General features: G+C 37.6%; 1 protein-coding gene across 1 annotated transcript; it reads right to left on the reverse strand.

Annotated features, from left to right (window-relative positions):
* Positions 1-458: 458 nt before the first annotated feature.
* slc17a5 (solute carrier family 17 member 5) lies at positions 459-8437 on the reverse strand (the record flags this gene model as incomplete). Its single annotated transcript, XM_083897715.1, has 11 exons — positions 459-593; positions 930-1020; positions 1139-1286; positions 1410-1542; positions 2227-2388; positions 3719-3837; positions 4580-4666; positions 5234-5321; positions 6106-6339; positions 6752-6948; positions 8353-8437. The coding sequence occupies 11 exons, from the start codon at positions 8435-8437 to the stop codon at positions 459-461; spliced, it is 1479 nt and encodes a 492-aa protein (XP_083753841.1).
* Between the last annotated feature and the right edge of the window lie 3618 nt (positions 8438-12055).

Below are 12055 nucleotides of genomic sequence, written 5' to 3' on the forward strand. Positions count from 1 at the left end.
GGATTTTTCTCAATATTAAGAATATTGAAAAAACTCATCACTTTATCATTTATTATTATATACATTTTATAATGTTGTCACTCAAAAAGCATTGTATTGTTTCTGTTGTTGGATAGACCATGTTTGAGTCACTGCTGTTTAGTTGGCTATGATTATTATTTTTGCCTCCAGAGAATTTCTGCTTTACTTAAAAGTGCAATCTGATCTTTTCACCACAGTGACTGCAGATTCACGTGTCAACAGACTCACGTATCCACATTCACAATTAAAAACAGTTAAGAAAAAAAAGTATCCTTCAATGTGTCATTATTGATTATCTCTTGGCTTGGCTTTAAAATGCACCAGTGTCACTGGAGTCCATCTTGCTACAATTACCTGTTATGCAAGCCCGTGACTGAGATCTGTCCACCTGACTGATGTGAATCATCAGACAGACGAGCCCCGTTTCACCTTCTCGCTCAGTCTCCGTGAGAGGACGTGCGAACTGCCCACGGCTGCAGCGTTCCTCGACCAAATAAGGTGTAGAAAGATGCTCCCATCAGGTTGATGGCGGCAGCAATGTAAAAGACAGTCTGCCATTCTTCTATGGTGTTCTAAAGACAGTCGGCATAGTTCATTATTAGTATTAAAAAAAACATCACTTCTCACAAGACAGGGTGTCATTTTCCAGAGTGATCATTAGAACTTGAATCCTGAACATGCACATCCTCTTCACAACCCGATTGTAACCAATTAATGAATGGGAAAAAAGACGGACAGTCCTGTAAAAACACCATCCAATCATATCGAACAGTCCAAAATAATGAATTGGATCGCGATGCATCAATCAAACTGCCATCTCGTGAATCCGTTGTGTGGTTTTTAACCCTAATTAGGGAACCAAACTAATTGTGTAGACGGGTAAATCAGTTTGTGAGTGAGTTTCTTACCTTTTTAGTAAGAGCTCTTGCGATGACTGGTCCCACCATTCCAGGAATGGTGGCAAAGGTGTTGGTGATTCCCAGCAGAATGCCAGCATATCTTTAAGATTAAAACACATATTATTATTATTATTATTGTTGTAATGGAAGAAGTGTTTATTAACCTGCGATCACTAAAGCACTTCTTGTATGGAGTGAAGGAAAGGAGTAGCGCTTACGAAGGGGCAATGTCGAGGTGGTTGATGTTGAAGCCAGAGGCCGACACTCCACCCAGAGATGAGGAGATGGTGAGAAAGGTCACAGCCAAAGTGTAGTTACAGCCCGTGTAACCTACTGCCACCAGGAACACGGCTGGCCCAATCATACCTACACACATCAACACACACAGTCAGCAGTGAAAATCACATCACAAGAGTTTGTCCCTGTGCGATGAACATGGAAGTCACGAGTCTGTGTCCATGACTCCGCTGTGATGATGGTGTTCCTTACCAATAATGGAGGCGACCTTCCTGACCGTAACAGTGGGGAAGTGGCAGGTTTCTCGCAGGTAGTCGGCCAACTGTCCACTCAGCACAGCCAATACTGCACAGCCCAGGTACGGCAGAGCCGACAGCATACCATTCTGTTGTGGACAGGAAACAATGGAACATTAAGTGTTAAAATGACGTCATGTAAATGAGTAAATAAAATTATAAATAAAACTTATCTACTTAAAATGCATAATAATGAGGATTCTGATATTGTATTATTTAAATCTGCAGCGAGAAGATGGTTAGAAATTTTTTTTTTTTTAATCTGTTTTGGGAACACTGCTCTCGGTCCTGAGCTCCTCTTATCAGAGGAGACCAGACATACTCATTTTATACGTGACAGATGACCACAGGCAATATTTCAACCTCTAAAATGCTTAGATGACACTGGCATGTGTTTTCTTGCATCGATTGCCTGGCTTTCTTTTTCGCACTTTCCTTTTTTAGGTTTCCTCAGAGTCTAGGAAGTCGTTGTTGGACTAGTATAGAGTAGTTTACCAGAACGCCGTTTCTTCCTGAACTTCCATATGATTAGTTATAATCTCCTATCAGATTGCAGGTAGAGGTGATGCATTCAGTTATCTGTCAGATTACTTGACTTACATTATGCTGAAAGGTTACTACTGAAGTATATCTTGCCTTACTCATATTTAAGCTTAAAGTTATGTTGTGTATAATTTCTAAATAAAAAGTAAATTCCTGGCTAAAGGTTTTCAAAGGCAACAATACAATGGATTTGATCATAATCTGACTCTTGTGCGGGATGTCGATCTTACTTGCTGGATACTGAATCCCAGCACATCGTTCATGTAGGTGGGCAGCAGTGTGAGGAGGGTGTAGAAGGTCCAGTTGTAGGAGAAGTGAGCCACGACAATGGCCCACAGCGGCCTGGATGTGATGATGTCTCGCCAGGGGATGTAGTTTGTAGATGTGGACAGCTTGGACACGTAGGAAGTGGAACACAGGAAATAGATTTATCAGAATGTTAATACATCCACACATGAAAATGTTTGATTTTGCTACTATATATAGCAAGACAAAGTGTTCAAGCATATGGTAAGGGCTAAGAATGTAAATTGACTAGATGTTTTTTTTGGACACAAATAACCAACAATAACATAGTTGCTGCCAGCCTGACTTCTTACTCTCTTCTGTGGCATTTAATTGTTTTAAGTTAACTTTTCCTCCCTCTGCTGGACACAAAATGCAACAGTTTTCCTCCTGCTCATTTCTGAATTTTTGAATCATTGAAAACAAGTTAATGTATGTAATTAGACCTCCATAACTCACATATGTGCGATAGGACCACTCTATGGGAGCTTTAAACAAATGTATTTCTCCATTATTACACACCTCCTCATGGACATCCTGGGTGGGTGTGTTTATAGGTCACATATTCAGGCTTTAAAAATGCAGGATTTTTTCATCTTATGTGTTGTTGAGTCAAGGTCATTTTCAAATTTTATATCACTTTTTTAGTTGTGACAAAGTAGCAATGATTGTGCAGAAGTCACAAAGTTAACTTTGAACTGTGACATATTTCCCAAATTTCCCAAATTCAATCAGATTTTTAAAATACTAGTACTTTCTGCTCAGGTGTGCATAAATGAAATGAAAATGATAGGGTTTTTTATTAGATTGTAACTAGGATGTGCTGAAAAAAAGGATATAATACACTCTACACTCTGTATATACTGTATGTTTAAAATAAAAACAAAAAAAAACCAGCTGAAATGCTCTGTGTTCTAAGGGTTAACATTTAACACAATCTGAGGGGAGACATACAGTAAACCAGGGGTCAGGTTGGTGTTAGTTAGTTAAAGGTGAACCCTGCATCCCTGTGAGCATGTTAACAGTATTTAGAGCAGCTGGGTGTCACAATAAAATGCAGAACCATGGTCAATGTTATGACTTAACAGCTGAGGAAGACAGATAAGAAAATGTAATTATACAATACACCAAGGTCATGTAACACTAGTAGCATCGTAATGACACTGCAGAGAACAAGCCTGAAAGCTCTCTGCTGCTACTGTTTGAGCAACAATCTACCCCAAAAGAGTTTGCTCTTACATTAAAAACACATTAACTAGTATTATATACTAATTTCAGACAAATGAAAAGTAAATTGCATTGGAATTTTTGTGTTCATTTCATAATTTTTTATATGTGCATCTTTTTCAAGTCTAAACTTAAACTAGATAACTACTAAACCCATTTTTATGAACCTATAAAAGCATGTTTATCATTTATTTTGGATACTGGTGTTACCTGGTTCTTGAGTGAGGAGGTGATATACAGCCGCTCCTGCTCTGATATTCGTGGGTGAGTGTTTGGGCTGTCAAAGACGAGGAAAATCCACAGGATGAACCACACCACGCCAACAATACCTGTGCACATGTACCCAAAAAAAACTTGGGTTAGTATCCATTAAGATCGATGTAATGTAACAACATATTGTCTTATTTTCCTGTATCTAAATCAAGGTCTGTGCAAATGACCTCTAATTTACCCATAGTGACAATAATGTGACAATAATGTGTCTGACATGTTGTTCAGGGGTTTGGCATGTAGTTAAATTAAAGCACTTCAGAAAGGAAAAGCCATTTCCAGTTGCAGAATTTCCATTTGTAAGCACATTTTCCTACAAGTTGCTGAGCCACTGTTTCCACAGGCCAAACAGGAACAAAGGAGCAGACACTGGAAATGGTTCCTCTGACATAAGAAAAACAGACTGTGGTAGCTGGACAACCATTAAAAGGGCACAGATCATATCAAAGACTGGCTGTTAACTGTCAGACTTTTCTGAAAATCATATTACCTCTTTACAGGTTGCCTAAGGTCCAATTTAATCTGTCATTTTAAAATCTAAGTAAAACTGTGAAACATTTAAACTTACATACAACTAAATGTTCATATGCTCCTCCTGTGTTTAGCAACAAACTGGGATCTGGGAAATGGGTGTAATCCCTCATATTATTTTGAGGAGACTATAGTACAACACAACTCCTGCACCACCTCATCACACAGTTCAAATTTACCAAATGTACTAATTTAATCAAACTGGATTGCTGGATTTATCTTTTTAGACAGTCAGATTATGACGTGGTAGTCACACCCCAGGTGTATTACCAAATACATAGAAGACGTAGGTCCATCCAAAGTAGAAGCAGATTTCACCAGACAGAGGAAGAGATACCACTGTTCCCAACTGAGCTCCTGGAATGGAAGAAAAAAACCCAGACATCTATATCACACAGTGTTAGCTTCTAAATTCACATTGTGTAACTATTGAGTAATAACAGAATGTTAAAAAGTCAATATTTGCACTTCTGAGACATGATAATACAAGAGGGACTCAATGACAATGATGGATCAAGTTTAATCCCTGCCTGAACTAAAAGCAGAAATGATGGTGCAAACTGACAATGTCAATTTCCAAGTAATGTCTTTATAATGGACAGTATTTCAAAAGCAGCAGCCAACTTGCAGCAACTTGAATATTAGATTTTTAGAATTATTGCTAATACATCTATGTCGATTGCCTCATTATCATGAGGCAGCAAAAAGCAGCAAATACTTGGAATGTTTGCTTAATACATCACTTAATTATCAAATGTTTTGTTCAAAGCTCTTTATTGATCAACTCAATGGTTAAATAACTGTTCTAGATCATGTTTAAATATCAACGTGTTACGCAAAATGATATGAATGATAATTTAAAGAAAAGAAAAAGCTACTTGTTTACATAAACGATAATATGTTTGACTAGAGAATGTCTCTTACCAATGTAAGAAATTGTGAGCAGTCGACTCCTCTCCAACGGCGGAGCCCATGCAGCCCACATTGTGTACATAGCAGGAAACGTGACTCCCTGAACAGAACAACATGAATAAGAGCACACATTATTAAAACCAGTTTAATTAAATTATCTCATGCATACTGTTTAACTAAAATATACAGTCCTGTGCAGAGGTCTTAGGCCACCATTATATTTGTTGTTTTAGCAATGCTATAATGACAATAGAGGATCATTATTTCTATGTCACTTTACTGGAACACATCCAGAAAATAATATCAACGATTATTAGTTAATATTATTAACTTTTTTTTTTTTTTACAACAGAAAACTGCATACATAATTCTGACAAAAAAAAACTAAACATCCTCTACAGGTGTCAAGTATTTAACGTGATCTACCCTTAAGGCCACACTGCGCAACCACGGAGACCCCTCGAGCCTTCATAGTTCTCCGTTGTGGTACGCACTGCAATTTCACGCCCGAACAGTAGGGGTCGCTAGGCAAGGTTGTTGTGCTTTTGGCTACAGTGAACAATGGTGTCTGAGAGAAAGACTGTTGTTGTCGCTGCAGCTGAATAACAAACATAACACAGCTCTGTTAATACTGGAGTGGAACCTTAATTAATGCTACTGGTAAATCCTGGCGTTTGTCTTACCATTTCATTTAAAGAAATATCTGCTGTAAAAAAACATCTATTACGCCAGGTTTATTCAAGACATGCTTGAGCATGAATTTGACAGACAGAAAAAACAACAGAGCTGGTGGAGCCTGAAACTTCTGCACAGTACTGTATAAGGCATATTAAGCTCATCTCAAATATACATAAATAGTACACAAATAATTTCAGTGTGCGTACCTCTCCTACCCCCTCCAACACCCGGACAGCTATGAGATAGCTTGCACCCAGGTCAGCGGCCACAGGGGTGAGCAGCGTAAAAACTACAGTTCCAAGAATTCCAAAGCCCATCAGCCACTTGGGTCCAAAGCGGCCAGCTATGTAACCCCCAGGGATCTGTGTCAGAATGTAGCCATAGAAGAAGGAGCCGAGGATCCAGCCTTGTGTCCCAGAGTCCCAGTCATACACACTGGCCTGTGTGGGACAAGGTTGAAAACTATATTAGGCAAAGCAGGATCTTGTACAATGTACATGTATATTATTTATTTCAACAATTATAATAATATTCCTTTGCATATTGAGTCCTAGACTCCACCGCTAAAAGATGTGTGTAAAAATGACCAAAGCTACCACTTGATTAACAGAGGCAGGAAAAAATATTCTAATATATATATATAAAAGTAAGATATGTTCAAAAGTAAATTGCAATCTGTTCTTAATCTAAGTGACAAGTAATTACAAACAAAATGTGCCTAGAGAAAATATTTCATATTTATAGTAAACATTCACAGTGGAGATTCACGACTCAGACTCTGATTACATTCTTGTTAACTGGCAAAATGGACAAAACTAATGAAGTATAATTATCTTAAGTGGCACTCTTCACCGTGTGGTTGCGATTGGGCCGTGCAGGGCTGTCATGAGCAGGACACACTGACCCACTGTGGTTAGTGCTGAAATGATCCGTGTTGTTAAGCATGTCCACCATCGCCACACTGAGGTTCACTCGCAAAGAGTAAACCACAAAGAAACCATAACAGGAGAGCAGCGCCAAGCCATAGCGGGATGAGCAGCACACTGGAGCTACAGAGTGACAGGAGGGAAAGATAATGAGACCTGTGTGACACATACTGCAAATGTGCTGTCATTATCAGCTCAGAATATGGAAAAATATTCAAGTAATATAATCTTGGGATGACTAACTGTTGCAGTACAAGGTAACATGACTGCAGACAGCATGACTGTAGTGAAAAATTGAGAAGAAATCTTACTGAACTATGTTTACATTAATCTGTTCACTTGCGCTAACCAAATGAATGATTAATATGATATCTCATGTCATATTTTCTCTGGTATGAGCTCATCTTAAACCATTTGTCTGAGCAGAAACATCTGGTGATCCTCAGCGAAGTTGTATTTTCACAGTGTGCATGCACATATTAATTTCTCTGGATTATTTCCATCAACTAATTTTCACAGCCAGATAAATGTCAAGCTTTTGCACAATGAGCAGCTAATTGCCGATATGATATGAGGGTCACAGATCAAACAGCACCTTCTCCCTAACTTTTTTTGCCAAAGACAATGGTATATTATAAATTGAAGAATCTGAGGGTTATTTCAAAATCCATGTAATGCCATGACAGCAAAACCACATGCTGACACAAACCAGAGGTCCGACAGGCCTGCACTGTGATGTGAACTACATAAAATGACACTGCACTCGTGACTCACACATAAATGAACATGTCAACAAAAGTGCCAACGAACAGGATGGGTGTGAACAGAGATATTGCCTTTTCACGCTGCAAGTCAGTTATTACTAAACGTAGCTAATACCATATGTCAAGAATTGGGCTTGAACAAGTATTTGATTCCAATTGCATAATAATAAATTAGTCAATCTTCAACTATTTTTGATCATCTGTTATTCAGCTTGTGTTGTCGAGAAGTTATCTGACCTAATCTTAAATCTAATGAACAAAGCAATACATTTAAGAACATCCTCATTTTGAAGTGTGTCATTTATCACCATTTGTTGACATTTATATACCAAACATTACTTAATTAAGAAAACATTTTCAACAGAATAATTGATAATGAAAAGAAATAACCATTAAAATAAAGCGAGCATCAGTATTATGTGTCAGCATTTCAGGGAGAAAGGTATTGAAATTATTCAGATAACATGAATGGTGAAATTCAACAATAACAAGCGTCATTCTGCAATTGTATTTTTAAATACTTTTAAATACTGCAAATGTAACAGCTGTTTTACTAAGGCGTTTTAAGCCTGGCGCTTGACTGAATTGTATTGTTGAATTATCGTATATTTTTTATTTAAACGGAGGAAAGATTGATTTTTTTCCACCGATACAGCCTAAAGGGTAGCACGGGTTTGAGAGAGTGAGCTGGGATTAGCATCGCTGTAGCTAAACTACATGCAGCCTGTATATTAGCTAGAGAGCTAGTCTCTGTTAGTGTCACCTCTCTGCATTTTGTCTTCATGTCCTCGGTGAAGCAGCGGTGTCTCCTGCTCGTCCCTCTCTGTGTTTGAGTCGTACCGCTCCATTTTTCAGTGTATCTTGGCGCAACTGAGCTCTTCAGCAACAGCACACAGCCTGAAGCTAACAACAACAACAGAAGGAGGAGCACTAGCAGTAAGCTAATCACCACCGGTCAGCTGAGCTTTTTTTTTTTTTTTTCTTCTTCTTCTTCTTCTTCTTTCTTATTAATGGCGGGTTACAGCTTTTGTTTGCGTATACCGCCACCTACTGTACAGGAGTGTGTAAAGGGACTGGATGGGATAGACTCACATTCTCATTTTTGTTAGGAGAAAATAGATAATAAATAAATAACTAAGTACAGTAATAATAAAAAATAAATAAAACAAATAAATAATAATAAAATATATATATATATATATATATGTATAAAAAATCAATCAATTAATTAATTGATTTATAAAAAAAGGCAAATAAATCTACCTAAATTATTTCCATTAATCTTGTATTCTTTAAGTAACTGATAAGGGCTTTAATTATTTTCCTCTGCATTTAGTATGTTGTGTATTCCTATTTCTACTTCCTGTTCATTCCATTCCTGTCTGAAAACATGATATTTTGTACAGTACATTAATACATGCTCAACACCTTAATTTTACATTCTATACATAGACCATCACTTTTCCCTAATATCTGCAGGGTTGAATTAAGGCCTGTGTGCCCTAGTCTCAGTCTTGTGTTCACTACTTCTGTTCTTCTGTCTAACAACATTGTTGTAATTCTTCTCCCCCCAACCTGACTCTGAACCTTGAAATATTGTCTACCATTGGAATCAGCCTCCCACTCTTCTTGCCATCTTTTCATACTCTCCATTTTAATTATAGCTCTTCCTTCTCCTTTCTTTTTTTTTCTATACAAAACTTTATTAATACAGAGCATGGCAGGTTTGATATCTGTGGGAAAATGTCCACAATCCAGCTAATGACAGAGCAATATATTTAAAAAGAAAACATAGTAACAATAAAAAGGAGGATTAGAGGTTGGATTCTTCACTTAGTGCTTTAGATTTCACAGCTTAGGGTTTAGTGTGAAGTTATTGAAAGTAAGGCAAGGCAAGGCAAGTTTATTTGTATAGCACCATTCTTACACAAGGCAATTCATAGTGCTTTACAGGCAGGAAATATATTTGAAATTAAAAAACAATCAATTAAAAAATCAAGTTAAGAAATTAAAACCATTTAAAACATCAAACAATTTAAAATCAAGCAGAAATGAATGTAATTTAAAATCATTTGATATTTAAACACAATAAATTCAAAAATAAATTGTGAAATTAAAACAATGTAAAACATTAAACAATTTAAGATCAACAATTTAAAACATTAAACAACTTAAAATCATGCAAAAAAAAAATGCAAATTAAAATCAAAAAAGAAATAAAATTATAAAAAAGGAAAGTGGTTAAAATTGGTAATATTAGAAAGCTGCAGTAAACAATAATGTTTTTATGACTTAAACAAGCTGACAGTTTGTGCACGCCTCAGGTGTTCAGGGAGCTTGTTCCACAGGTGAGGACCATAGAAGCTAAATGCAGCTTGGCCCTGCTTGGTTCTGACCCTGGGGACGCTGAGTAAACCTGTCCCTGATGACCTGAGGGGTCTGGACGCTTCATAATCAATGAGCAGCTCTGACATGTATTTAGGCCCAAGACCATTCAGAGACTTGTAGACTAGTAGCAGGATTTTAAATTGATCCTTTGACTCACAGGGAGCCAGTGAAATGATTTAAGGACAGGTGTGATATGGTCCATTGTCTTGCTGTTGGTCAGGACTCTGGCAGCAGCATTCTGGATGAGCTGCAGCTGCTTGATTGATTTTTTTTACTGAGACCTGTGAAGACACCATTACAATAATCTGACCTACTAGTAGTCAGCTGAGCTGAGATCAGTCGCGCTCACTGCTGTCACATGATGAGAGTTGAAACGCGTCAACAATTTTACCCCGAGTTCAGTCTTCAGGTATAGACTATCACAGTATAAACGCACACTATCATTGATAAACACACAAAGAAAATGTAATTAGATTAACTATTGACATACACAAACATATGTACATATTGTAAAGCTGTACTGCATAACCTTTAAATACAAACAACTGTCCGTCACATTAAGATCATTGTCACATGAGTTCACACTATGATAACTAAGCCTATACCAGCTTGACATTCAAACACTGTATAGCCTACTAGAAGTGATCGGTTTAATGTCCAGGCAGAAGCAAGATGACAGCAAACAGGGCCCATGGAAAGTTTCAAAAGTGAATTATACTGCTCAAAAAAAACATGATCATTCAGCAATTTTATGGGATATACTTCCTTCCCCTCCAGCCCCTGTGTTATAAGTGTATACTACACAAACACACCCTGTTATCAGATGAAAGATGCAGACCAGACCAAAGAGAGGCAGAATAATCATCAATGGCAGTATAAAAGTAAACACTCTACAGCTTTAATCATGTGGATTTCTACATATAAGGCGTTATACAGTCAATTATTGACACTAAAAAGGCCTTAAATGGCCAGAATGATATCAGATACACACACACACTCCTGAACCATTCAAGTTTTTGGTGAATAAGACAAGTTTTGTTTTTGTCGCAGATGGGAAATGGACAGTTAATTGACACTCGCATGGTCACATGAAACTACAGATTTAGACCAAGTCCAAAACATCCGTGACATTCAAATGCTGGCTTGATATTAAAAAGAGGAGTCGCTCAGGATGAGTCATTTGTTTGTCTCTAGGCTTTATTGTTATTTTATTGACTCCCAGGCTGACACATTCAAGAACTCCTTCTTACCCACTGACACCAGACTCCTAAACAGCTGATAGGAGTTATAATAATGGACACGTATCACCTAACTCATGACCCGTATGACAATTTTGCACATTAAGTTTCTTTCGCGCATCTACTTCGATTTGCACGGCTAATGTTCTTTTCTTCATCTGCACATGGTATTTCAACAGTGTTCATTTTTTCTATTATATGTAAATATCAGATCTCATTGTATAACAGATGTCTGTCTATATCTATTTCTTTTGACTTTTGACTTGGCATTTATGTGTACAGTGTTGTGGAAATTCTCTGCTGCTGGTGAAGAAGGCCAACAAGGTTTTATTTTCTTTGCAAAGAAAAGGTCAATCTGCACACGAGTGATCCTAGCTGAAGAAAGACCCAGAGCGTAGTGAGCCCTCCACATATATACATGAGTAACTCCCCTTTCGCATTCCTCCAATAGACAAAGAATATGCCTTTCCAGGTCGTGTTTTCATACCTCTTTGTCTAGTGCAGGTATCCGGGGACTCTCTGCTGATATTGCAGGAAGGTGCAAGCTCAGTCTAGACATCTTAATTACACAATATGCAATACACAACACACAACATGACCTGGTATTCTGTGTTAGGAAAAGAGTGATGGGCAGCTGTAGCTCTGAGAAAAATACATTTAATTTGCCATTACATAACAGCAAAGAAATAATTGAATTGCACAACACAAGAAACATGTTTTCTTACTGTACATATGACCATCACCACCAAATCTTGTTCACACACACACACATGGACACACATGTTCACACCATTTATGTGTCAGACTGTCACAAACTGTCCTTCCGCTAAATGTTCCTAA

Source organism: Microchirus variegatus, assembly GCF_963457635.1.
Source record: "Microchirus variegatus genome assembly, chromosome: 11".
Classification (NCBI taxonomy): domain Eukaryota; kingdom Metazoa; phylum Chordata; class Actinopteri; order Pleuronectiformes; family Soleidae; genus Microchirus; species Microchirus variegatus.